Source organism: Lontra canadensis, unplaced genomic scaffold (assembly GCF_010015895.1).
Source record: "Lontra canadensis isolate GAN:19392208 unplaced genomic scaffold, GSC_riverotter_1.0 scaffold19, whole genome shotgun sequence".
NCBI classification, from domain to species: domain Eukaryota; kingdom Metazoa; phylum Chordata; class Mammalia; order Carnivora; family Mustelidae; genus Lontra; species Lontra canadensis.
The window spans coordinates 9,889,231-9,916,762 of NW_022631013.1; the positions used below are offsets into that span (position 1 = coordinate 9,889,231).

Genomic DNA, 27,532 nt, shown 5'->3' on the forward strand with positions numbered 1-27,532 from the left:
GGTTGTTTTCATGTTTTTCAATTCCAGTGAGTTCCACTTTTATCTTAATTCAGTTTTTTTCTGCTAACATTTGGTTTAATTTCTTAGTTTTCTAAATTTTGTTAAGCAGAAGTTTACATCATTGAATTGAGGGCATTCACCTTTTATTTTATTTAATTTATTATTTTTTTTAAAAGATTTTTAATTTATTTACTTGACAGAGATCACAAGTAGGCAGAGAGGCAGGCAGAGAAGAGAGGAGGAAGCAGGCTCCCCGGTGAGCAGAGAGCCCGATGCAGGGCTCGATCCCAGGGCCCTGGGACCATGACCTGAGCCGAAGGCAGAGGCTTTAACCCACTGAGCCACCCAGGCGCCCCCACCTTTTATTTTAAATTATTATCATTGAGTACAATATTGTATTAGTTTCATCTGTACAAGGTAGGGATTCAACATCTATATACATTACAAAGTGATAACCACAATAAGTCCAGCTACGATCTGTTACTGTACAAGTGTTACAGTATTATTAACTGTATTCCCTATGTTGTACATTGTACCCCCATGTCTTATTTATTTAATTTAGTTTATTTATTAAGATTTTATTTATTCACTTGACAGAGAGAGAGAGAGAGATCTCGAGATACACAGCGAGAGAGGGAATACAAGCAGGGTAGTGGGAGAGGGAGAAGCAGGCTTCCTGCTGAGCAGGGAGTCCAATGTGGGGCTTGATCCCAGGACCCTGGGATCATAACCTGACCCGAAGGCAGACACTTAATGACTGAGCCACCCTGGTGTCCCTGTCTTATTTATTTTTAACTGGAGATTTGTTCTTTTAATCCATTTCCCCTATGTTGTCTGCTGCCTCCTTCCCTTCTGACAACCAGTAGGTTCTTTTTCTTTATGAATCTGTTTGTCTCTCTTTTGTTTTTTAGATTCCACATGTAAGTGAAATAATTCAGTATTTGCCTTTCTTTGCCTGACTTATTTCAATTAGCATAATACCTTTTAGGTATTGTCCATGTTGTTGCAAATGGCAAGATTTCGTTCCTTTTTTTATAGTTGAGTAATTCTTCATTGTGTATATATATACCACATCTTCTTTATCCATTCATCTGTCTAAAGACACTTAAGTTGCTTCTGTATCTTGGCTTTTGTAAATAATGCTGCAGTGAACATGGGTGTGCATATACCTTTTTGAATTAGTATTTTCATTTTCTTCAGATAAATACCCAGAAGTGGGATTGCTTGATCATATAGTAGTTCTATTTTTAATTTTTTGAGGGACCTTCATACTGTTTTCCATAGTGGCTGCACCATTTTGCATTCCACCAAGAGTGGCCAAGGGTTCCCTTTTCTCCATATCCTTACCAACACTTGTTATTTTTCTTTTTGATGTTGGTCATTCTGACAAGTATGAGGTGATAATCTCTTTGTGGGCTTGATTTGCATTTCCCTGATGATTAGTGATGTTGACTTTTCATGTGTCTGTTGGCCATCTGTATGTCTTTGGAGAAATGTGTGTTCCCTGTCCTCTGCCCATTTTTTAATTAGATTGTTTGCTTTTTTTTGATAATGAGTTGTGTGAGTTCTTTATTTTGGATATTACCCTTTTATACCACTTGCAAATACATTCTTCTGTTTGGTAGGTTACCTGTTTGTTTTGTTTCTTTAACTATGTGAAAGCTTTTTAGTTTAGCCTCATTTGCTTATTTTTGCTTTTGTTTTCCTTTCCTGAGAAGATTGATCCCCCCCCAAAATATTGCTCAGAGAGATGTATAAGAGTTTACTGCCTAAGTTTTCTAGAACTTCTAGGAGTTTTAGGTTTCCATTCTTTTTTTTTTTTTTTTAATTTTTTTATTAACATATAATGTATTATTAGCCCCAGGGGTACAGGTCTATGAATTGTCAGGCTTACACACTTCACAGCACTCAACATAGCACATTAGGTTTCTTTTTTTTTTTAATTAATTAATTTATTTATTGCACATTAGGTTTCTATTCTTAAAAACATTTAACTTTTTATTCTCTTTGAGGTTTTTTTTTGTAATATGGTAAAAGAAGGTGGTAATTTCATTTTTTTGCATGTAGTTGTCCAGTTTTGCCAGCACCATTTATTGAAGAGACTGTTCCTCATTGTATATTCTTGCCTTGTCAAAGATTAATTAACTGTATAAGTTTATAATTTAACCTTAAACACTTATACACCATATAAGTGTGAGTTTATTTCTCGACTGTTCTACTGATTTGTGTGTCTGCACTTGTGTTAGTACCATACTATTTTGGTTACTATACCTTTTATTTTCGTGTAGTTTGAAATTAGGTAGTATGTGATGCTTCCGGCTTTGTTGTTCTTTCTCAAGATGGCTTGGGCTTTTCAGGGTCTTTTGTGGTTTCATAGAAATTTTCAGATTATTCTAATTCTGTCAAAAGTGCCATTGGTACTTTGATAAGAATTGGGTTGAATCTGTAGATTGCTTTGGGACTATGGACGTCTTAACTGTATTCTTCCATGAGCATAGTATATATTTCCATTTGTTTGTGTCCTCTCCAGTTTCTTTCATCAGTGTTTTTCTTAGAGTTTTCAGAGTACAGGTCTTTCACCTCCTTGGTTAAATTTATTCCGAGGTATTTTATTCTTTTTGATACAGTTGTGAATAGGATTGCTTTTCTTGGTTTCCTTTTTTAAATTTTTTTTATTTAAATTCATATAATGATATTAATAATAATATTAACATATAATGTATTATTTGTTTCAGAGATAGAGGTTAGTAATTCATCAGTCTATATAATACCCAGTGCTCTTTACATCGCTTGCCCTCCTCACTGTCCCATCACCCAGTTACCCCATCCCTCCCACTCCTCCTCCAGCAACCCTCAGTTTGTTTCCTGTGGTTAAGAGTCTCTTACAGTTTGTCTCCCTCTGATAGAGTTGTCTTTTATTTTTTTCATCTCTTCACCTATGATCTTCTGTTTTGTTTTCTGAATTCCACATATCAGCGAGATCTGTGATAATTGTCTTTCTCTGATTGGTTTATTTTGCTTAGCATAACACCCTCTAATTCTATCCATGTCGTGTTTTTTTTTTTTAATTTTCCACGTCGTATCTTTGATGGCTGAGTAGTATTCCATTGTATGTGTGTATGTATACACCCCCCCCCACACACCCCCCCCACATCTTTCTTATCCATTTATCTGTTGATGGACATCTGGGCTCTTTCTATAGTTTGGCTATTGTGGACATTGCTGCTGTGAACATTGGGCTGCACATGCCCCTTCGGATCACTACATTTGTATCTTTAGGGTAAATACCAAGTAGTGTGATTGCTGAGTCGTAAGGTAGCTCTGTTGTCAACCTTTTGAGGAACCTCCATACTGTTCTCCAGAGTGGCTGCACCAGCTTGTGTTCCCACCAACACTGTAAGAGGGTTCCTCTTTCTCTACATCCTGGCCAACATCTATTGTTTCCTGACTTGTTAATTTAATTTAATTTAATTTTTATTTATTTATTTATTTATTTATTTATTTTTAGAGATTTTATTTATTTGACAGAGAGAGAGATATCACAAGTAGGCAGAGAGGCAGGCAGAGAGAGAGAGGGGAGGAAGCGGGCTCCCTGTGAAATAGAGAGCCCGACGCAGGGCTTGATCCCAGGACCCTGGGATCATGACCCGAGCCGAAGGCAGGGGCTTTAACCCACTGAGCCACCCAGGCGCCCCTATTTTTATTTATTTTTTTAAAAAGATTTTATTTATTTATTTATTTGACAGAGAGAGAGAGAGAGAGATCACAAGCAGGCAGAGAGGCAGGCAGAGAGAGGAGGAAGCAGGCTCCCTGCTGAACGGAGAGCCCGATGTGCGGCTCGATACCAGGACCCCAGGATCATGACCTGAGCTGAAGGCAGAGGCCTTAACCCACTGAGCCACCCAGGCACCCCTGACTTGTTAATTTTAGCCATTCTGACTGGGTGAGGGTAGTATCCCATTGTGGCTTTGATTTGTATTCCCTGATGCCGACTGATGTTGAGCATTTTTTCATGTGTCTGTTGGCCATTTGGATGTCTTTGCAGAAATGTCTGTTCATGTCTTCTGCTCATTTCTTAAGCGGATTATTTGTTCTTTGGGTGTTGAGAATGATAAGTTCTTGATAGATTTTGGATACTAACCCTTTATCAAATATGTCAGTTTCCAGTATCTTCTCCTTTTGGTTTTGTTGAGTTTGTGCAAAAGCTTTTAACTTGCCAAAATCTCAATAGTTCATTTTGCCTTTGTTTCCCTTGCCTTTGGAGACATGTCTAGCAAGAAATTGCATGCAAGGTTGAAGAGGTTGCTTCCTCTGTTCTCAAGGATTTTGATGGCTTCCTATCTCACATTTAGGTCTTTCATCCATTTTGAATCTGTTTTGTGTATGGTGTAAGAAAATGGTCCAGCTTCATTCCTCTGCATGTGGCTGTCCACTTTTCCCAGCACCCATTTGTTGAAGAGACTCCCCCCAATACTGGATATTCTTTCTAGCTTCGTCAAAGAATAGTTGACCATAGAGTTGAGGGTCCATTTCTGGGTTCTCTGTTCTGTTCCATTGATCTTTGTGTCTGTTTTTGTGCCACTACCATACTGTCTTGATTACAGCTTTGTAATAGGGTTTAAAATCTGTGATTGTGATGCCACCAGCTTTGGTTTTCTTTTTCAACATTCCTTTGGCCATTCAGGGTCTTTTCTGGTTCCATACAAATTTTAGGATTATTTGTTCCACTGCTGTGAGAAAAGTGGACGGTATTTTGATAGGGATTACATTGAATGTATAGATTGCTCTATGTAGCAAATAACATTTGTTCTTCCAATCCATGAGCATGGAATGGTTTTCCATTTTCTTAGTTTCTTTTCTGATAGTTCATTAGCATATAGAACTGTAACTGATTTGTGTATATTAATTTTATATTGCAACTTTACTGAATTGATTCTGATAGGTTTTTTTGGTGGAGTCTTTAGGGTTTTCTGTATATGGTATCATGTTATCTGCAAATAATGACAATTTTACTTCTTTTCCAATTTGGATGTCCTCCCCTTCCTCCTTTTATCCTTCCCTCCCCCCCTCTTTCTCTTTGTCCCTCTCTCTCTCTCTCTTTTTTTTTTTTTTTTTTTAAGATTTTATTTGTCACAGAGAGAGTGAGCAAGTGAGTGAGCACGAGAACAAGCAGGGGTAGCGGCAGGTGGAGGAAGAAGCAGGCTCCCCTCTGAGCAAGAAGCCCAGTGTGGAACTCGATCCCAGGACCCTGGGATTATGACCCGAGCCAGGCATCTCTCTCTTTCCCTTTTCCTTTTCCTTTCCTTTTTCCTTTCCTATTGATGTGGATACAACCTCCAATACTATGTTGAATAGAAGTGTCAAGAGTGGGCATTCTTTTCTTGTTTCTCATCCTAGAGGAAAAGTTTCCAGCTTTTCAGAATTAACTATGATGTTACCTGTGGCTTTGTTACATATGGCCTTTATTATGTTGTGATGTGTTCTCTCTCTACTCACTTGGTTAAGAGTTTTTATCATAAATGGGTGTTGAATTTTATGAAATGCTTTTTCTGCATCTTTTGAAATGAATATATCATTTGTCCTTCATTTTGTTAATGTGTATCCTTGTTGCTTGATTTGCAGATTTTAATCATCCTTGCATCCCCCCAATAAATCCACATTGATCATGGTGTATATGATCCCTTCAATGTATTGTTGAATTTGCTTTGCTAACATTTTATTGCAGGTCTTTGCATCTATGTTTGTCAGGGATATTGACCTATAATTTTCTCTTTTTTTTTTTTGTGCTGTTTCTGTCTGGTTTTGGTATCGGGATAATTCTGGCCTTGTAGAATGTATTTGGAAGCTTTCCTTCTATTTTTGGAATAGTTTGAAGAGAGTAGGTATTAACTCTAAAATGTTTGGTAGAATTTGCCTGTGAATCCACCTGGTCCTAGACATTTATTTTTTGGTAATTTTTTGATAACTGATTCAATTTCATTACTAGTAATGGGTCTGTTCACATTTTTTCTTTCTTTAAAAGATTTTATTTATTTATTTGACAGAGAGAGCACAAATAGAGGAAGCAGCAGGCAGAGGGAGAAGCAGGCTCCCCATCAAGCAGGAAGCCCAATGCAGGGCTCAATCCCAGGACCCTGGGATCATGACCTGAGCTGAAGGTTTCCGCTTAATAACAACTGAGCCACCTACACGCCCCTGTTCAGATTTTCTGTTTCTTCCTGATTTAGTTTTGGAAGATTGTATGTTTCTAGGAATTTATCCATTCCTTTTAGGTTACCCAGTTTGTTGGCATATAACCATTTATAGTAGTCTCTTAAGATTGGCTTTCTGTGGTATTGGTTATAACTTCCCTTTCATTTCTGAATTTATTTGTGCTTTTTCTCTTTTTGATGAATCTGGCTAGCGGTTTATCAATTGTGTTCATCTTTTCAAAGAATAAGCTCTTAGTTTCATTGGTCTTTTTTATTGTTTTTTAGTCTGTATTTTACTTTCTTGCACTCTGATCTTTATTATTTCCTTCCTTTTACTAACCTCGGGTTTGTTTATTCTTTTGTTTCTAGTTCCTTTAGGTGGAAGTCTAGATTGTTTATTTGAGATTTTTCTCGTTTCTTGAGATAAGTCTGTATTGCTATAAACTTCTCTCTCAGAACTGTTTTTGCTGGGGCGCCTGGGTGGCTCAGTGGGTTAAAGCCTCTACCTTTGGCTCAGTTCATGATCCCGGGATCCCGGGATCCTGGGATCAAGCCCCACATCGGGCTCTCTGCTCAGCGGGGAGCCTGCTTCCTCCTCTCTCTCTGCCTGCCTCTCTGCCTACTTGTGATCTCTCACTGTCAAATAAATAAGTTAAAAATTAAAAAAAAAAAACCTGTTTTTGCTGTGTCTTTATACCCATCTTAGTGGATTTGAAGTGGTATCTCATTATGCTTTTGATATGCATTTCCCCGAGGCTAATGATGTTGAGCATCTTTTCTTGTGCTTGTTGGCCATTTGTTTATCTTTTCTGGGAAATGTTTATTCACATGCTTTGCCTGTTTTTTTTCAATTGAGTTACAGGTTCCCCTTGTTCTTTGAAAGTAGAGTGTTCCTATGAAAACTTTTGTAAGGGGTGCCTAGGTGGCTCAGTCACTTAAGCATCTGCCTTCAGCTCAGGTCACGATTCAGGGTCCTGGGATCAAGCTCCACATCAGGCTTCCCTGCTCAGAGGGGAGCCTGCTTCCCCCTCTCCCTCTGCTGCTCCCCTGCTTGTACTCTCTGTCAAATAATAAATAAAATCTTAAGAAAAAACTTTATAAGCCAGAATGTTTGGCTTATAAAAAATTTGAGTGTTCCTCAACCCAAAACATAACTTGTTAGGCTTTTCTAATACCTTAGGGCATATCTTGCTAACAGATATACAAAAGAAATCCAGGCAAAGCTCAGATGCTCACAGACAGTTCAAAGCTATGGCGGTGAGTTGCCGAAGGAGCTTGGCAGTGCTACATTTGTTGCTCAGGGTGTATGTACACTGCTTCTATTAACAGCTTGCTGCAAAACAAACATTGAATTCCATTTTCACTTTTTGTGTTTCTTTCACAGAAGTGAAAATCCTCTTCAATACATTTTTTTTTTCTGTTAGTGACAACAGATACTAATGTTCTTTTATGAAAGAAAAGTGGTGTGATCTGAACTTCTGGAAAAGCAAAGGATACCTGTATTCCTCTTTATTGTTTAGTTGTAAACATTTTTTTTCTTCAAATTTAAAAAATTTTTAAAAAAGGATTTATTTATTTATTAGAGAAAGAGAGAGAGAGCAAGAGAGGGAACGCAGCAGAGGGAGTGGGATTGGGAGAAGTAGGCTTCCCACTGAGCAGGGAGCCTGATGCAGGGCTTGATACCAGACCCTGGGATCATGACTTGAGTGGAAGGCAGATGCTTGATGACTTAATGCCTCTAATTTAAAGATTTTTAAAGAGAGAGGGTGAGCCAGTGTGGAGCCGGGTTGGAGGCGGGGGTGGCAGAAGGAGAAAGAGTCCCAAGCAGACCCCTGTTGAGTGCACAGCCAGATGCAAGGCTCAATCCCATGAGCCTGAGATCATGACCTAAGCCGAAATCAAGAGTTGGATGCTTAGCTGATTGTGCCACCCAGGCGCCTGTAATTATAAACATTCCTTGCATATTCCAGATACGTATCCCTTACCAGAAAAATAATTGGAACATATTTTTTCTCATTCTGTGGGTGGGTTTTGTTTTGTTTTGTTTTCATTTCATTTTCTTTATGGTGTGTGTCTTTTGTTCCTTCTCATATTCCTATTTCATATATGTTACACCTTTTTGAAGTTGTCCCACAGTCCTGGGATATTCTGGTTTTTTCAGTCTTTGATCTCTCTGCTTTTCAGTTTTCATGAATTCTTTTGATATAACCTCTAGCCCAGAGATTCTTTCCTCAGCTGTGTCCTGTCTTAATAAGCTCATCAGAGGCATTCTTCATTTTTGTTACAGTGTTTTTTAATGTCTAACATTTCTCTTTAGTTTTTTCTTAGGACTTCCAACTCTCTGCTTACATTGGCTGGCTGTTTTTGTATGCTACCTACCTAATTCATTAAAATCTTTAGAATGTTAATCAGTTTTAAATTCCCAGTCTGATAATTCCAAAATATGTGCCATAGTTTTGGTTGTGATTATTCTATTTATTCCTTATATCTCTTTCTTGTATGCCTTGTGATTTTTTTTTTTTTTTTTTGATAGCTGGATATGATATACCCGGATATAAGGAACTCTGTAAATAGGTCTTAGTAATACAGTGGTAAGGTGTTAGGGGAGAGGAGAGCATTCTCTACTCCTGTGTTTAGGGCTCAGTCTTTCAGTGAGCCTTTGCCTCTGGATTGTGAACTTACCACAAGCGTTTTTCAGTCTCTTCCTCTTTTTTCTTCTTGTACAAATTTGTTCTTTTTTAAGACTGTTTGGACTATTCTGGGTCCCCTGAATTACCACCTTACATGAATTTTAGTACCAGCTTTTCCATTTCTATAAGGAAGGAAGCTGGAATTTCCATTAAATCATGTTGAATCTGAAGATCAGTTTGGGGAGGATTGCTATCTTAATAGTATTAAAGTCTTGCAATCCATGAATACGCAGTCTCTTTCCATTTGTTTGGGTCTTTAATTTCTTTCAACAGTGTTTTGTATTTCACAGAGTATAGGTTTTGTGCCACTTTCGTTAAATTTTTTTAAAGTATTGTTTTTGATGCTATTGTATATAGTATTTTCTTCATTTCTTTTCAGTTTATTTAAATGCTACCATATAGAAATATAATTGATACTGGTCTATTGATCCTTTATCTTGCAACCTTGCTTAACTTGTTAACTTGTTCTAATAACTTTGAGTGGATTTGTTTGAATTTTTTTTTTAAAGATTTTATTTATTTATTTGAGAGAGAATGAGTGAGAGAGAGCATGAGAGAGGAGAAGGTCAGAGGGAGAAGCAGACTCCCCAAGGAGCTGGGAGCCCGATACGGGACTCGATCCTGGAAGTCCGGGATCATGACTTGAGCCGAAGTCAGTCGCTCAACCAACTGAGTCACCCAGGCGCCCTGTTTGAATATTTTATATACAAGATCACGTCATCTGCAAATACATGTAACTTTACTTTCTTTCCGACCAAGATGCCTTTTGTTTCATTCCCTTGCTCAGTTGTCTTAGTATCTTCAGTGTAGTTTTGAATAGAAGTACAGAAGAGAACAGACATCCATGTCTTGTTACTGAAATTAGGAGAAAAGCATTCAGTCTTTCACTGTTAAGTACGTTAGGGTTTTTAAAATCAACATTCTTCATCAAATTGAGGAATTCACCTTGTATTCCCTTTTTGGGTGTTTTAAATCGTGAAGGGGTATTCAATTTTTGAGTTATTCTCTCGTGATTGTCCTAGGGACTGCAATCAACATCTTGTAACTATAGTAGATCACGTAACACCATCTTAATTTCAATAGTATACAAAAATTTTGCTTCTAGACTTAAAGTTGGCCAACAGAACATGAAAAGATGTTCAGCATCACTAATCATCAGGGAAATGCAAACCAAAACCACAATGAAATATCACCTCACCCCTGTCAAAATGACTAAAATCAAAGACACAAGAAAGAACAAGTGTTGGAGAGGTTATAGAGAAAAAGGAATCTTTGTGCACTGTTGATGGGAATGCAAACTGGTGCAGCCACTGTGGAAAACACTGTGGAGGTTCCTTAAAAAATTAAAAATGGGGCACCTGGGTGGCTCAGTTGGTTAGGCCTCTGTCTGCCTTTTGGCTCAGATCATGGTCTCAAGGTCCTGGGATTGAGCCCCACGTTTCTGCTGAGCAGAGAGCCTACTTCTCCCTCTCCCCCTGCTTGTGCTCTCTCTCTCTCTCTCTCTCTGTCAAATAAATTAAAAAATCTTTTTTTTTCTTCTTTAAGATTTTATTTGTTTGACAGAGAGAGATACAGTGAGTGAAGGAACACAAGGAGGGGGAGTGAGAGAAGAAGCCTGCTCCCTGCTGAGCAGGGAACTAGATATGGGGTTTGATCCCAGGATCCTAGGATCATGACCTGAGCCAAAGGCAGATGATTAACGACTGAGCCGCCCAGGTGCCCCAGATATATTCTATTTTATCACCATATGATCCTGTAATTCCTCCACTGGGTATTTACCCAAAGACTATGAGAACACTAACTCAGAAAAAAATATATACCCCTGGGTTTATTGCAGTATTATTTACAGTAGCCATATGTGGAAGCAACCCATGTGTCCATCCAAGATGAATGGATATTAGAGAGTATGGGGTGTGGTGCTTGGGTGGCTCAATTGGTTAAGCATCTGCCTTTGGCTCAGGTCATGATCCCAGGGTCCTCCCTGCTCAGCCGGGAGCCTGCTTCTCCCTCCCTCTGCCTTTCTCTCCAGCGTGCTCTCTCTCTCTTCCAAAGAAATAAATAAAAATCTTTTAAAAAGAGAGAGAATGTGTGTATATACATATACATGTGCACAAAAAATGTGGGGTGTGTGCGCACACACAAATGGAATATTACTTAACCATAAGAAAGCATGAAACTTGCCATTTGTAACAACATGGATTGATCTAGAGGGTATAATGCTAAGTGAAATAAGTCAAAGAAAGACAAATACCATGTGATTTAACTCATATGTGGAATTTAAGAAACAAAGTAGGCTTTTAAATATAGAGAACAAACTGGTGGTTACCTGAGGTGGGCGTGGTTGGGTGAAATAAGGTGAAGGGAATTAAGAGTATATATACTTCTTGTGATGAGCGTTGTGTAATATATAGAATTGTTGAATCATTGTGTTATACATCTGAAATGAATATAACACTGTATGTTAATTATACTGGAATTAAAAAATAAAAATTTGAAAATTTTGCTTCTTTGATCTGATCCCTTCCCTTTAGCCACACAAAGTATAGCTTGATACATTATGTGCCCATCAACAGATTTATAATTATTACAATATGTAATTGTCTGTTAAATCAGGAGAAAAAGTTATAAACCAAAAATATTTATAATGTATGCTAATTATGAGTTCTTAGTTTTCATTTGTCTAGTAATGTCTTAATTCACCTTCATTTTTTGAGGAATAGTTTTACTGGATTTGGAAATTTTGGTTGATAAATTTTGTTCTTTCAGCACTGTTTTCTGGCTTCTGATTAGAAGTTATCTGTCTTATTGAGGATAACTTGTGCATGATTGATTGTGTCGCTTGCTGCTTCCAAGATGGTCTTTGGCTTTCAACAGTTTGTTTATGATATATATATAGATGTGGATCTCTTTGAGTTTAGTCTACTGCCAGTTGTTGAACTTCTTGTTTATGAGACTTAATGTCTTTCATTAAATTTGGATGTTTGGGGTCATTATTTTGTCAGATTTTGTGGGGGGTACATTTGTTTCCTCTCCTGCTGGGATTCCCAGTAATGCATATATTGGTTTCTGAGTCACAGTTTTATTTCTTTAGATGGAGTAATCTAAATTGACCTACCTTCAGTTTCACAGATTCTTTTTTCATCTTATTCAGAGCTACTGTTCAGCCCATCTAGCTTTTTGTTGTTGTTATTATACTCTTGCACCTCACAAAATCATATTTATCTTTTTCCTCAAAAAACTGTTCAGTTTAATTTTTGTAATTTCTCTTTATTGATTTTCGCAGTGTGCTGAAATATCTTTTTTCTCATACTTCCTTAGTTCTTTAGCCATGGTTTCCTTTAATTCTTTAAACATTTAATTCAGCTGATTTAAGGGTTTCTCTGGTAAATTCAGTATCTGGGCTTCCAGTTTCTTTTTCTTTTTTCTTTTCTTTCTTTCCTTTTTTTTTTTTTTTTTAAAGATTTTCATTTATTTATTTGACGGAGACACAAGGGGAGAGGGAACATAAGCAAAGGCAGTTGGAGAGGGAGCAGTGGGCTTCCAGTTTCTGTTGGTTGGTTTTTTTACCCTGTTGTATGGGCTATAGTTTGTAAGGTGTTTTTTTTTTTTTTCCTCCCATGTTCTATAGTAGTGTGTTGAAAACTAGATAGATATTTAAGTAATAAAATGAGGCAACAGAATTTTTTTTTGTTGCTGTTTATTGTTACTGTTTCCTTGCTTAATTAGTTTTCTGACCTGATTCTGTTTTGTCTATATTCTTGTTCGGCCTGAAAAGTCTCCACTTTGTTAGCTAAGTGATGAGCTAATGATTGAACAGCGATTTCCTTAGTTTGATTTGATTTCCTGGAACCAACAAGTTCCCTGGGCATTGTAGAGCCACTGTGTGTGCATGTTGAAGCATGCCTTAATACTCACTTAGGCAGTTTTGAACTTGGCCTTAGCCTTTAGTTCCTCCTTGTGCAGATCCTTCAGGTTCAGCCAAAGATAGTTTTGGACCTTCTAATGAATTCTCATGACTTTCCCGAGCATGTGTATAGCCTGGGCATATGCATAGCACTGCACATGAGCCAAGTCTTCTAGATTCTTAGGAATTTGTTAGAGTTTTTCAAAGCCCTTATTAAATTTTTTGATTAGTCTGTTGTTCAGCCCAATAGGCAGCTTTGAAGTTCAGTATTTGTCTATCATTGTTGTCAACAAACACACCCAAGAAAATTATTTTCACGCCGTCCAAGCTACAGATCAGGTCAAATATAGACAACCTTGCAAGTGAATTTTTCTAGAGAACCATTAAAAAGGTCAGATAAGTAACAATTCTTGGAGATTAAGGCTTTGAAAAAATTTCAGCACATTGTGGCTGCTTGTCTTCACTTTGAATGTGATTTGTTAGTTTTAAGGTTACCATAGCTCTGGAGGGCAGGCGTGGGACTAGGGCAAGTTAAAACACCACAATCTTCACTGTTCTTATTGAGGGTCAGCTCTTTTTCTTAAATAGATGCTCTTTGAATTCCTACAAACCTTTGGTTATTTTCTACATTCTGAAAATTCATTCTTAAAATTCTTGCCAATTTTCTCATTGCTTTTATTGAAGAAAGAAATTTTAAGTGTCTTGACATGCCATGTTGGTTTTAACTTATTTACTCTTAGCTTGTCCTTTCTGTCTCTTCCACAGGCTCTTCTAGTACACTGTTAGATGAGGATCTTTTTGGGTTTTTCGTATTTGAAGTATGGGATACTGCCAAGGACAGTCACTGCAGTTATTTATAATAGCAAAAGAGTGAAAACAACCTAAATGTTTCAAAATACAGAAATCGTTTTTTTTAAATGATTTGTCTATATATTCATATAATGGAACGTTACATAGTCACTAACAGCTATGAATTCAGAGACTGTTTTGTAGGAAAATGTATGATTATAGACAGGAGAAGAGTATAAAATGCAGTATATTTGAATTTTTGAAAATAAGTTTTGTAAGGAAATAAACATGTATACACGAAAAAAAAAACTGCTGGAAGGAGCTGTATCAAAATAGTAGCATTTCAGAGAAAGACAGTTATCATACGATCTCACTGATATGTGGAATTTGAGAAACAAGACAGAAGATAATAGGTGAAGAGAGGGAAAAAATGAAACAAGACAAAACCAGAGGGAGACAAATTGTAAGAGACTCTATCTCAGGAAACAAATTGAGGGTTGCTGGAAGGGAGAAGGGTAGGAGAGGTGGTGTGGTTGGGTGAGGGACATTGGGGAGGGTATGTGTTAAGGTGAGCACTATGTATTGTGTAAGACTGATGAATCACAGGTCTGTACCCCTGAAACAAATAATACATTTATGCTAATAAAGGATAATGCATGATCAAAAAAATGGTAGCTTTTATTATTTCTGGGTGGTAGTTAGGTGAGTTAAAATTATCTTTGTTCTGTATTATGTACCCCATAAGGTGGTGGTAATTATTTTTTGTGATAAAGTGCAGTAAAATTAGTGCGACACACCTGTACTGATACTGTTTTTCACTCATATGAGTTTAATTAAAAATTGTATGGCTTTTGAATTTTGGTGATTAACATAAGCTCATATAAATATTTGAGGAGATGCTATAAGAATGTGCTAATAATAACTCTGGCATTGGGGCTAACAAAATACATATGAGCAGTTGTTAATACTAAGAATCTACTCTGTAGAAAGGAGTTTTGTTTCACTGGGATATAATAAGGTGAATTATTAGCAGATGAAAAACCTATAGTCTGATTTATTAGCATTTCATTTTTTCTCTTTTCAGGCGCATATTAAATTTCCTATTGACTACCCATATTCACCACCTACCTTCAGATTCTTGACCAAAATGTGGCACCCCAACATTTATGAGGTAAGAGACATATGATGTGAATTTCTCTGAAGATACACTTTTCAGATACAGTCCTTTAAAATAACCTTTATATCTCCATATGCTGTGGTTAGTCTGTAGCCACAAGGGAGTATTCATGGTTCCCCACTTTTAGTAATCTCTAGTTTAATTGTTCAAAATTGAGGGTAGTTTTATATTACCAGTGTATGTTATATTTAACAATACAGTTTTAAACCTTTGTTCCTTATTGCTAAGATTATAAAGCCTATGTGTTAAGACTTGCATTTAAAAAAATTAGTATATAAAGTCATACAAATTAATTTGTGTGCCTATCCTCTAGCATCACAGTAATGGTCACCTGTTGCTATGATCAGAAATTGAGCTTTTTAGGGGAATTTATCCTACTACATTTGGACTGGCCTACTTTTAGGAATTGCTGCAGAACAGTTGAGAATCTCTTTGAGAATGAATCCAAGGTGAGGTTCTTTTCTTGGACAAATTCACAAGCCTGAGGGAATCATTTCTAGTTTTGTTGATGAAATGTACTTAGCCTTGGGCTAATCTGTAAGGATGGTAGAATGATGCATTTTGTTTCTCAGGATACTTATGTCAGGATCCTATAAAATATCCTTAGAGTCCACTCCTTTACCGTTCTGTAATATTTTTCATTGTAATAAGGCTCTGAGGTGGTTTTATTTTATTGAAGCTGTGGCCCAAACATAAAATTGCTTTTTAAAATTCACAGCGTTAGTTATGTAGTCCTTTTGTTGGCCTGGTGTATATTGGGAAGCTCCTTTGCTCTAGAAACAGAGCAACGTCGTCTTTGAATTGCTTGTATGCAAGTAATGAAGAACTTTCTCTAGAGTCCTGAATTTGGATCTCCATCTGTATAAATTAGCACACTGGAGCAGCCTTAGTGTTTTTCACAACTTGCTTTTTCTTTGAAGTGTTATCTTCACTCCCTCCCCCCCTTTTCTGTTTATTTATTATTTATTTGAGAGAGAGAGAATCTGTGTTGGGGGGGATTCGGGAAGTGGCAGAGGGAGAGAGAGAATCCCAACAGACTCCCAGCTGAGTATGGAACCTGACAGGGCTCAGTCTCCCAACCCTGAGATCGTGACCTGAGCTGAAATCAAGAGTCTCGCTTTAACTGACTAAGTCACCCAGGTACCTACCCCACTTTTTTTTAGAAGCCAGGAGGGGTTGAGGGAGAGAGACATACAATCTTAAGCAGACTCCTTGCCACCGAGGAGCCCCACGTGGGGCTCAATCTGACAACCCTGAGATTTTTTTTTTTTAAAGATTTTATTTATTTATTTATTTGACAGATCACAGGCAGGCAGAGAGAGAGAGATGAGGAAGCAGCCTCTGCTGAGCAGAGAGCCCAATGCGGGGCTGGATCCCAGGACCCTGGGATCATGACCCGAGCCAAAGGCAGAGGCTTTAACCCATTGAGCCACCCAGGCACCCCAACCCTGAGGTCTTGACTGAAATTAAGAATGAGACATTTGACTGAGTCACCCAGGCACCCTTCGTTTCTTCTTTAAACAGAACAAACTGGTGTTCAAAAGGTGATATGTGGTTACATATCCAGAAATAAGCTCCCAGAATATTGTTATAGTATCTTTAGTATTTGACATAATCATAATATGAATAAACAATAGTAAATACCTTATATTATTCTGTATAACTAAGTTACCCGTTATAGGAAAGAGACATGGAAGCAATTTGCTGTTTCATAAATTCAAAGTGAGTTCAGTACACATAGAAATATTTTTGTGTTTCTGTCCATGTAATATATATGTGTATATATATTTTATTTATTTATGGATAGATTTTATTTTTTTTAAGATTTTATTTATTTATTTGACAGAGATCACAAGTTAGGTGGAGAGGTGGGCAGAGAGGAGGAAGCAGGCTCCCTGCTGAGCAGAGAGCCCGACTGGGGGCTCCATCCCAGGACCCTGGGGTCATGATCCGAACCGAAGGCAGAAGCCTTAACCCACTGAGACACCCAGGCGCCCCTATTTATAGATCGATTTTAGATAGCAAGAGAGAAGTGAGAAAATAAGCTTTTGTTTTGCTGTTGAGAACTAATTTACCTTAAAGCGGTATATTCACTTGTTTCCATCTCAAGTTATCTAATTCCCAAACCCCTCTCATATAAGAAACAAAAAAGCAAGGAAAGGAGTTGAAAACTGAAGGAATAAAATGTAGGTGAACTCGCCTTTCCACTATTTTCACACTATTAAGGTAGGCTATTTAGTTCTGTCTCTTTAATATTTAGCATTGGATCATTATTTTTAAAAATATTTTTCATATTCATAAAATATTTTTGGTGGTAAAATAATGCATACATATCTTACAAATAGGCATTTATTTCCCATGCTATAAAAGTTTTCTTTTAAAAGAAGTGATAAGTCAGTTAGGAATTTAATTTGATGTAGTCTTGGTGGTCATAAGACTCTTCTCACATAAGTTATCTTTGCTACATTTAGAAATGGTATCAGAATTGAACTTTTTTATTTTTATTTTTTGAACTCTTTTTTAAAAGATTTATTTATTTTAGAGAGAGAGAGAGAGAGAGCGCACACATGAGTGGAAAAGGCAGAGTGAGAGGGAGAGAGAATCTCAGGTAGAGTCATGCTAATCATGGAACCTGATGGGGTGCTCAGTTTCACAACCCTGAGGTCATGACCTGAGCCTAACCTCAAAGTCAGACACTTAACCAGCTGCACTACCCAGGCTCCCCAGAATTTAGCTTTTTGAGGGCCTATATCAGTATTTGTGCTTCTAGAGAAGAGGGCTCTTGCTTTTTAGCCAAAGGGATATTCTTGGTGGTGGTTCTCTACTCACCCACCTGTGTTGTCTACTTAAGGTGGACACATGGTGGACCTCAGTGTCAAATCGCTCTCGTCACCAAAAAGTTTACTGTGGAGTTACTTATAATAAAACTGCAGAGGAGGGGGGACAATGAAACAACACAATCAAAAACCAAAAGCAGACTATTCAAATTCCAGAAAAAGGGACTTGATGAAGGAGTTTTTGATAGGGGCTCCTGGGTGGCTCAACTGGTTAAGCATCTGCCTTCGGTTTAGGTCATGATCCCAGGATCCTGGGATGTCCTGCATCGGTCTCTCTGCTCAGCAGGGAACCTGCTTCTCCCTCTGCCTTCCGCTCCCCCTGCTCGTGCTCTCTCTTTCTCTCTATTAAATAAATAAAATCTTTATTTAAAAAAAGTTTTCGATATATTAACTTCATGGGCATTAAAAATAAGTATTGTGGGGGGGGACTCCTGGATGGCTCAGTCTGTTAAGCTGCTGCCTTTGGCTCAGGTTGTGATCACAGGGTCCTGGGGTCAAGCCCTGCATTGGGCTCCTTGCTCATCTGGGAGCCTGCTTCTCCCTTTGCCTGCAGCTTCCCCTGCTTGTACGCACTGTCTCTCTCTTTCTCTCTCCCTCTGACAAATAAATAAATAGAAATTTTAAATTAATTTATATATACATGTATACATACATATATACGTGTGTGTGTGTGTGTGTGTATTAGGGGAACCTGGGTGGCTCATCTGGTTGAGTGTTTGACTCTTGATCTCAGCTCAGATCTTGATCTCAGAGTCTCTAGTTCAAATTCCTTGTTGGGCTCTATACTGGGCATAGAGCCTACTAAATAAATGAATGACTAAATGAATGAGTAAAAATAAATATTGTAAAGACTGTTGTTGTTAGAGAATAGTTTATTATGTCAAGTTTTAAAAATCACTACAGCTTAGTTACAGTTTTGTTAAATATATCCATGGACACATTACTGCAGCCCCAAAAGTAGTAAATACTGCAGTGTTATATGAGTGAACTTAATTGTTTTAACATTTCCTTTATCGTTGCCAAGTTTGTGAAATTTATAAACATCAAGGGGAAGCTTGGAGAACAAAAGAAATTTAATTTGAATTTGTCATCAATCATTCTACTCCTATCCGCTTTGTAATATGTTGAGTGAGCTCAAAAATACAGTTTCCTGGTTATAGGTAATTGCATTTTCAATGTAGACAACCAACAAACCCCACTTGCCTCATGGACCATGTATTAAAAAGAGGTTTTTATACACAAACTTTACAGCTATGGCAACTCATAATCTCCCTGTTCTTTATCATTTATTTAAAAAATGGGGGGGTATGCCTGGGTGGCTCATATGGTTGGGCATCTGCCTTTGGCTTAGGTATGATCTCTAGATCCTGCGATCGAGCCCCATATCGGGCTTCTCCCTCTCCCTCTCCCTCTGCCTGCTGCTCCACCTCCTTGTGCTCTTTCTCTCTCTCTGTCAAATAACTAAAATCTTAAAAAAAATTTTTAAGAATATACTGGTATTTTATTTTTTTAATTAAAATTTTTTTTTTTTTAAATTTGAGAGAGAGAATGAGAGAGAAAGAGAGCCTGAGAACGGAAAGGGTCAAAGGGAGAAGCATACTCCCTGCTGAGCAGGGAGCCTGATGCCATACTCCATCCTGGGACTCTAGCATCAAGAGCCAAAGGCAATTGCCTAACCAACTGAGCCACTCAGGGACCCCTAGAATATACTGTTTTTTTTAGAGTAGTTTTAGGTTCACTGCAAAATTGAATAGAAAACACAGTATTTGATTATCTTTAGGATATAGTGGGTTTTTTTTTTTTTTTTTTTTTTTGACAGATCACAAGTAGGCAGAGAGGCAGGCAGAGAGAGAGAGAGGAGGAGGAGGCAGGCTCCCTGCTGAGCAGATAGCCTGATGCAGGACTCGATCCCAGGACTCTGTGATCATGAACTGAGCCGAAGGCAGAGGCTTTAACCAATGAGCCACCAAGGTGCCCCTAGGTTATAGTATTTTTAAATATTATTGTTTTAATAATGATTACAATTAGATTCTGCTTTTTTTAATAGGCTATTCCCAAGACATGTTGTCTTATCTTGGGCAGCCATAACAATAGCATACAGGGGATGGCTTAAACAGAAGAAATTTATTTATTCACAGGTTGGGAAACTAGAACATCAGGGTAGCAGCATGGTCGGTTTCTGAAGACTCTTGTGGCTTATCTCTGTGTCCTCACCAAGGCTTGAGTAGAGAGCAAGCTAGCTCTCTGATATCTCGTATAAGTGTTTTTGCCAAGTCTACAGAACCATAACTTTTTTGGGATAATAAAATTAAGGTTTGTAGTAGTGAATGGGCCTAATTATTTACATAGTTTATGATCTTTGTAATAATTTAGTTGGATGATATGCCATTATCAGCTTTTCAGAAATTGAAAGAACTGCATAGGTCAAGAGTCCTCTACAATAAAGCTGTAATCACAAATTATTTTTTTAAAGATTTTATTTATTTGAGAAAGAGAGAGCATGAGAGGAGAGAAGGTCAGAGAGAGAAACAGACTCCCCAAGGAGCTGGGAGCCTGACGCAGGACTCAATCTTGGGACTCCGGGACTCCGAAGACAGTTCCTTTACCAACTGAGCCACCCAGGCGCCCTGTAATCATAAATTATATTTTAATTATTATTCAGAAAAGACCAGGTAAAAGCAGTAGTAATACTGTATTAGGGTTCTCCAGAGAAACAGAACCTAGAGCATACATAGAGATAAATACTAGAGGTTTATTTATAAAGGTTGGTTCACATGGTTATCAAGTCTGAGAAATTGCACAATCTCTACAAGCTGTAAAACTAGGAAAGCTGGGAGTATAATTTAGACTGAATCCAAAGGCCTGGAAACTAGGAAGCTGCTGGTGGCAATCCTAGAGTACCAAGGCCCCAAAACCCAGAGTTTCAGTGTTCCAGCTCAGTTGAATTTGTCCTTTGCATTTTTGTCCTATTCAGGCCCTCATGGACTGGATGATGCTTTCCCCAGTAGGATCTCTGTTCCCATTATGGTGGATATTCTTTATTTAGTCTACGGATAGAAATATTAATTTTTTTCTGGGAACATCTTCACACCTGGAAGTAATGTTTTACCAGCTATCTGAGCATCCCTTAGCCGAGTCAAGTTGACACATAAATTTAACCATCCCGGTTACCTATCTTCTTCACCCGTTCCACCCTTCCCATCCACATATGGTCTTTCTGTGTTCTGTGTACACCACTATATTCACAGCGAGATAATTAGGAAATTCATTTGAATCCTTTAGATAGCAGGGTGCTTTAAAATAAGGGCTTACTCCCTTCTTATTTGATAACACTCAGTAAAATTATTAGATAATGCAACAAATGATACCTCACCTAGTTCTGCTTCATCTCCTTTGCTCATTTAATGTACATTTCTTTCTCTTTGATTAAATTATTCTTTTCTTCTTTTGGTGGAATTATCTAATAGAGCTGTGGTTTTTCTGTGGTTTCTCTGGGAATTTACTTTGTTATTCCTCCCAGGAATCAAATAATAAAACCAAAGAAGTCATATTAGTATCAATTACAAATAAAGTTATAATATTATATTCTCTGATGATTTTTTAATGCTAGGATAAACTGCTTAAGTTCATTATTGAACTTATTTCATATAAAATTTAAATATAAAATTTTAAAATTCTAAAACATTTATAATTTTTTTTAAAAATTTTATTTATTTATTTGTCAGAGATCACAAGTAGGCAGAGAGGCAGGCAGAGGGGGGTGGGAAGCAGGCTCCCTCCTGAGCAGAGAGCCCGATGCGGGGCTCAATCCCAGGACCCTGGGATCATGACCTAAGCTGAAGGCAGAGGCTTTAACCCACCGAGCCACCCAGGCGCCCCAAACATTTATAATTTTTATTAAAATGCTTTCATTTCAATGTCTAGGTACTATAAATATACTAACGATGTGAAGTTTAAACCCACTTTTGGGGTGCCCGGGTGGCTCAGTGCGTTAAGCCTCTGCCTTCAGCTCAGGTCATGATCCCAGGGTCCTGGGATAGAGCCCCAAGTTTGACTCCCTGCTCAGTGGAAGCCTGCTTCTCCTTCCCGTCTGCCCCTCCCCTTGCTTGTGCTCTCTGGCTCGCTCTCTCTGTCAAGTAAAATTAAGCGCGCGTGCGCGCGCACACACACACACACACACACACACACACACACACACACGGTCTTTTTTTTTTTTTTTTTTAAGATTTTTATTTATTTATTTGACAGAAATCACAAGCAGGCAGAGAGAGAAGGAGGGGAAGCAGGCTCCCTGCTGAGCAGAGAGCCCGATGTGGGGCTCGATCCCAGGATTCTGGGATCATGACCTGAGCCCAAGGCAGAGGCTTTAACCCACTGAGCCACCCAGGCGCCCCCAAACATGGTCTTTTAAAAAATTAAAAATAAATCCACTTCTTAAAAATAGTTTTAGACTTAAGAGTTTGCAGAATAGTACAGAAAGTTCTCATATAACTTCTACTCAGGTTTCTCTAATGTTAACATCTTATGCAAGAATAGTACATTCATCAAAACTGAGAAATTAACTTTGGTACAATACTGTTAAGTTAAAAAAAATAATACTGTTACGTAAACTACAGACTTTATTTGGAGTAAAGTGTAGAATGGGGAAGTTAAAACATTTATTACTTGTCTATAGCTGCTCTTTGTTCCTCTGTAGAGGGGAGACAAATTCTGTTTCTGTATTGTCTTGGTAAATCATCAGAAACAGGCTTGAACTTAATCCATATAAAGATGCTGAGTGTTTGTTAAAATGTTATCAGTATTTATTATCAATTTTTAAAGTGTGCACTTGATGGGAACCTGGGTCGCTCAGTTGGTTGAGTGACTGCCTTTGGCTCAGGTCATGATTCTGGAGTCCCCGGGTTGAGTCCCACGTCAGGCTCCCTGCTTGGTGGGGAGTCTGCTTCTCCCTCTGACCCTACCCCCCACATTCATTCTCCCTCCCTCCATCTCTCCCTCTCTATTTCTTTCTCTCTCAAATAAATAAAATCTTTTTAATAAAAAGTGTGCATTTGATGAACATTAAAAATTTACATAATTTTGGTCAGTGGTCTTTAAAAATGGACCTGAACAAAACATTTCTCTTTGAATTCATTTAAAAATTCTTCAAATGAGGGGCGCCTGGGTGGCTCAGTTTAAGCCTCTGCCTTTAGCTCAGGTCATGATCTCAGGGTCCTGGGATCGAACCCCAAATCAGGCTCCCTGCTCAGCAGGGAGCCTATTTCCCCACCTCTCTCTGCCTGCCTCTCCGCCTACTTGTGATCTCTGTCAAATAAATAAATAAAATCTTTAAGGAAAAAAAAAAGATTCTTCAAATGAATATGAATGCTTTCTTATGTGCTGATCAGAAGTTGGTAACCTGTATTTTGTTTGCTTTAACTACTAAGATAGATTGATATAACTTTTCTTTTGTACCCAGTAAAATGTATATATATATATTTTTTTTTTTTTTTTAAATTTTTTTTTAAGATTTTATTTATTTACTTGACAGGGAGAGATCACAAGTAGACAGAGAGGCAGGCAGAGAGAGAGAGAGAGGGAAGCAGGCTCCCTGCTGAGCAGAGAGCCCGATGCGGGACTCGATCCCAGGACCCTGAGATCATGACCTGAGCCGAAGGCAGCGGCTTAACCCACTGAGCCACCCAGGCGCCCAAATGTATATATTTTTTGTTTCCAGCATTAAAACAACTCATTACTTGACTTGTGAAATATTCTTTAGTCCTAAATCATTAGGGAAAAGTTTGTGGAATGTTCCTGTAGAACTGTCAATATCTCTGTGTGACTTTAATCTTGGTTTATATGAACAAAGGAGTAAGGTGAAGAAAGTCACCAGAAACCAGATGATTTTGATTCTGATTGGATGTTGAGATTTTACCTAGCAAATGCGATTTAATTATTAAAAGTTTGAGTTTGTTATTTTTTAGTTAGATTTTTCATTTTTCCTTAGAGTTTTTCTTTTAAAAAAATTAAATAAGGACACTAGTTTGCACTGTGAGAGTATACAAACTTGAAGGGTTTAAGTATAGGTACATTAGCCATTATTGAGAACATAATAATATTTAGGCCACCAAATTTGTCCTTTTGTAGAGCTGGGCTCTGGTTTGTAATTAGTCTTTGACAAGCAGGATTTAATATACATTTATGTAGTTATATTCATGGATTTGCAGATCTTATCCATTCTCTCTAAATTTAAGGTACAGGGAAAAGATTTCCCTTGGTAGTGCTATGCCCAAGGTTGGCTGCAAATCAGAATCCTGGGGAGAAGTTGTTAAAAATAAAGAATACTAGAGATTTCAGTTTAATTAGATTTGGAGGGTGCCTAGGCTAGATAGCCTTAATTTTACATTTAGAACTGTCTGGGGGCACCTGGGTGGCTCTAGTCAGCTAAGCGTCTTTCTGCCTTTGACTTAGGTCGTGATCTCAGGGTCCTGCTCAGCGGGGAGTCTGCTTCGTCCTCTGTCCCCCACCGCTCCCTACTTGTGTGCATGCTTTCTCTCAAATAAATAAATTAAAATCTTAAAAATGCATCATTTATGGAGACCCAGAACTTCCCCTATACTTTAAAAATAATAATTATAATAAATAATAGTAATTTATTGAGGTAAAATTCACATAGAATGAGCCATTTAAAGTAAACATAATTCAGGGACATTTAATATGTGATCCCAGTGTTGTTCAATTGTCACCTCTGTTTGTAAAGTATTTCCATCACTCCTGTATAATACCTTACCTATAACACAATTTTTCCCCATTCCCATTTCACCCTAGTCCTAGTCTCTGACAGCCATGTCCCCAACTTTCTATCTCTGTGTGTTTATATATTCTGGATATTTCTTAAAAAGAGAATCATACAATATGGATCTTTGTCTCTGGCTTTCACTTAGTCTAATGCTTTGGAAGTTCCTCCATGTTGTATTGTGTATCAATACTTCATTTTTTAAAAAAAATATTTTATTTATTTGAGAGAGAAGGTGGATGTGCAACCTGGAGGAGAAGGAGAGAGAATCTGGAGCTGACTCCACACTAAGCGCAGAGCCAGATGCAGGGCTCAGCCTCAGGGCTGTTGGATAATGACCTGAGTTGAAACCACAAGTTGGCTACTTGACTGAGCCACGCATGGGCCCCAATTCTTCATTTATCCTTATGGCTGGATGATATCCATAGTATCCATCCATCTATTGATGGACATTTGGACCTTCTCCACCTTTTGGTTATGTGAATAGTGATGCTGTGACAATGTGTATAGATATCTTGCTGAGTACTTTTTTCATTTCTTTTGCTTATATACCTAGGAGTGGAATTACAAGATCAAATGGGTAATTATGTGTTTTACTTTTAGAGGAACAACCAGATGGTTCTACAGCAAATGAACCATTTCATATTCCCACCAACAATGTATGAGGATTCCTGTTTCTCCACATCCTCACTAATGTTTATTTTGTAATTTTTGTTTTAATTCTAACCATCACAAGGTGATGTTAAGTGATTTCTTATTGTCGTTTTGATTTGCATTTCCCTACTGACTAATAATGTTTGTTCAAGTCCTTTGCCCATTTTTCAATTGGCTGGTTTATCTTTTTGTCTTTGAGTTGCAGGAGTTCTGTCTGATGAAGGATATTAAACCCTTATCAGATATGTGACTTGGAGATATTTCCTTCAAATCTGTAGGGCTTTTTTTTTTTTTAACCTTTTTTTTTTTTTTTTTTTCCCAGAGAGAGTGAGCACAGGCAGACAGAGTGGCAGGCAGAGGCAGAGGGAGAAGCAGGCTTCCCGCTGAGCAAGGAGCCTGATGTGGGACTCGATCCCAGGACACTGGGATCATGACCCGAGCCTAAGGCAGCCGCTTAACCAACTGAGCCACTCAGGCGTCCCAATCTGTAGGGCTTTTAAAAATCATTTTGTTGAGGGGCGTCTGGGTGGCTCAGTGGATTAAAGCCTCTGCCTTCGTCTCAGGTCATGATCCCAGGGTCCTGGGATCAAGCCCCACATCGGGCTCTCTGCTCAGCGGGGAGCCTGCTTCCTCTTCTCTCTCTGCCTGTCTCTCTGCCTATTTGTGATCTCTATCAAATAAATAAAATCTTTAAAAAAAATCATTTTGTTGATAAATGCCCTTTGCATAAAAGCTTTTCGTTTTGATGAAGTCTGGTTTATCTTTGTTGCTCATGCTTTTGGTGTCATATCTAAGAATACATTGCCATATTGAAGGTCATGAAGATTTACCCCTATGTTTTGTTTTGGTTTTAGAGAGGGAGAGGACAGGGACAGAAGGAGAGGAAGAGAGAGAGAATCTTATGCAGGCTCCAAGCCCAGCAGGAGCCCAAAGCCAGAATGGATTTCATAACCCTGAGATCATGACCTGAGCTGAAATCAAGAGGTGGTTGCTTAACCAACTCAGCCAGCCAGGCACCCTCGGTTTTGTTTTTTGTTTTTGTTTTTCTTTTTTTTTTTAAGAGTTTTATGGGGCGCCTGGGTGGCTCAGTTGGTCAGGCGACTGCCTTTGGCTCAGATCATGGTCCTGGAGCCCTGGGATTGAGTTCCACATCAGGCTCCCTGCTTGGCGGGGAGTCTGCTTCTCCCTCTGACCTCTCCCCTCTCATTCTCTCTCTCTTTCTCTCAAATAAATAAAATAATAAAAATAAATCTTGAAAGAGTTTTATGATTTTAGCTCTTAGATCTTTGTTCCATTTTGAGTTAATTTTGTACATGGTATAAGGTATGAATCCAGCTTCACTCCTCTGTTTTTGGAATTTCAGTTATCCTAGCATCATTTGTTGAAGAGACTTATTTCCCCATAGAATGGACGTAGGATCCTTGTCAAAAATCATTTCACCGTAGATGTATGGATTTATTTGGTGACTCTTAGTTCTAGTCTTTTGGTCTATAGGTTTATCATTAAGCCAATCCTAAACTGTCTTGTTGACTTTAGCTTTATACGAAGTTTTGAAATCAGGAAGTGTGAGTTCTCCAACTTTACTCTTTTTTAAATTTTTTAATTTTTATTTATTTATTTTTTTAAAGATTTTATTTATTTGACAGAGAAAGACACAACGAGAGAGGGAACACAAGCAGGGGGAGTAGGAGGAAAAGCAGGTTTCCCACAGAATAAGGAGCCCAATGTGGGACTTGATCCCAGGACCCTGGGGTCATGACCCGAGCCGAAGGCAGACTCTCAATGACTGAGCCACCCAGGTGCCCCTTTACTCTTTTTAAAAAATGTTTTATTTATTTGAGAGAGAGGGAGAGCATGCATGAGCAGGGGGAGGGACAGAGGGACAAACAGACTCTACACTGAGTGTAGAGCCTGATGTGGGTCCTGATAACAGGACCCTGAGATGAGATGCCTAAACAGCTGAGCCACCCACGCTTCCCTTTACTCTTTTATTATTATTATTATTTTTTTTTTTTAGATTTAAAAAATTTATTTATTTGAGATAGAGGTAGCAACAGAGTATGAATGGGGAAGAAAGGGAGAAGCAGGCTCCCAGCTGGGCAGGGAGCCCCATTCAGGGCCCCATCCCAGGACCCTGGGATCATGACCTGAGCCGAACGAAGGCAGAACTCTTAACTAACTGAGCCACCCAGGTACCCCATTTACTCTTCTTTTTTAAGATTGTTTTTGCTTCGGGGCACCTGGGTGGCTCAGTGGGTTAAGCCGCTGCCTTCGGCTCAGGTCATGATCTCGGGGTCCTGGGATCGAGCCCCGCATCGGGCTCTCTGCTCGGCGGGGAGCCTGCTTCCTCCTCTTTCTCTGCCTGCCTCTCTGCCTGCTTGTGATCTGTCTGTCAAATAAATAAATAAAATCTTAAAAAAAAAAAAAAGATTGTTTTTGCTTTTGTGGGTACCTTAAATTTCTGTATAAATTTTAGAATCAGTTTTTTAATTTCTGGAAAAAGGACAGTTAGGAT

The 27,532-nt window shown here is 38.3% G+C and overlaps 1 protein-coding gene across 1 annotated transcript in view; it reads left to right on the forward strand.

Moving 5' to 3' along the window:
- Window positions 1–27,532, forward strand: part of UBE2R2 (ubiquitin conjugating enzyme E2 R2) — a 119,990-nt gene that overhangs the window by 69,607 nt on the left and 22,851 nt on the right. Inside the window, exon 2 of the mRNA XM_032860390.1 lies at window positions 14,659–14,745. Within this exon, the coding sequence (XP_032716281.1) occupies window positions 14,659–14,745 (87 nt within the window). The remainder of the gene's footprint in view (window positions 1–14,658; window positions 14,746–27,532) is intronic.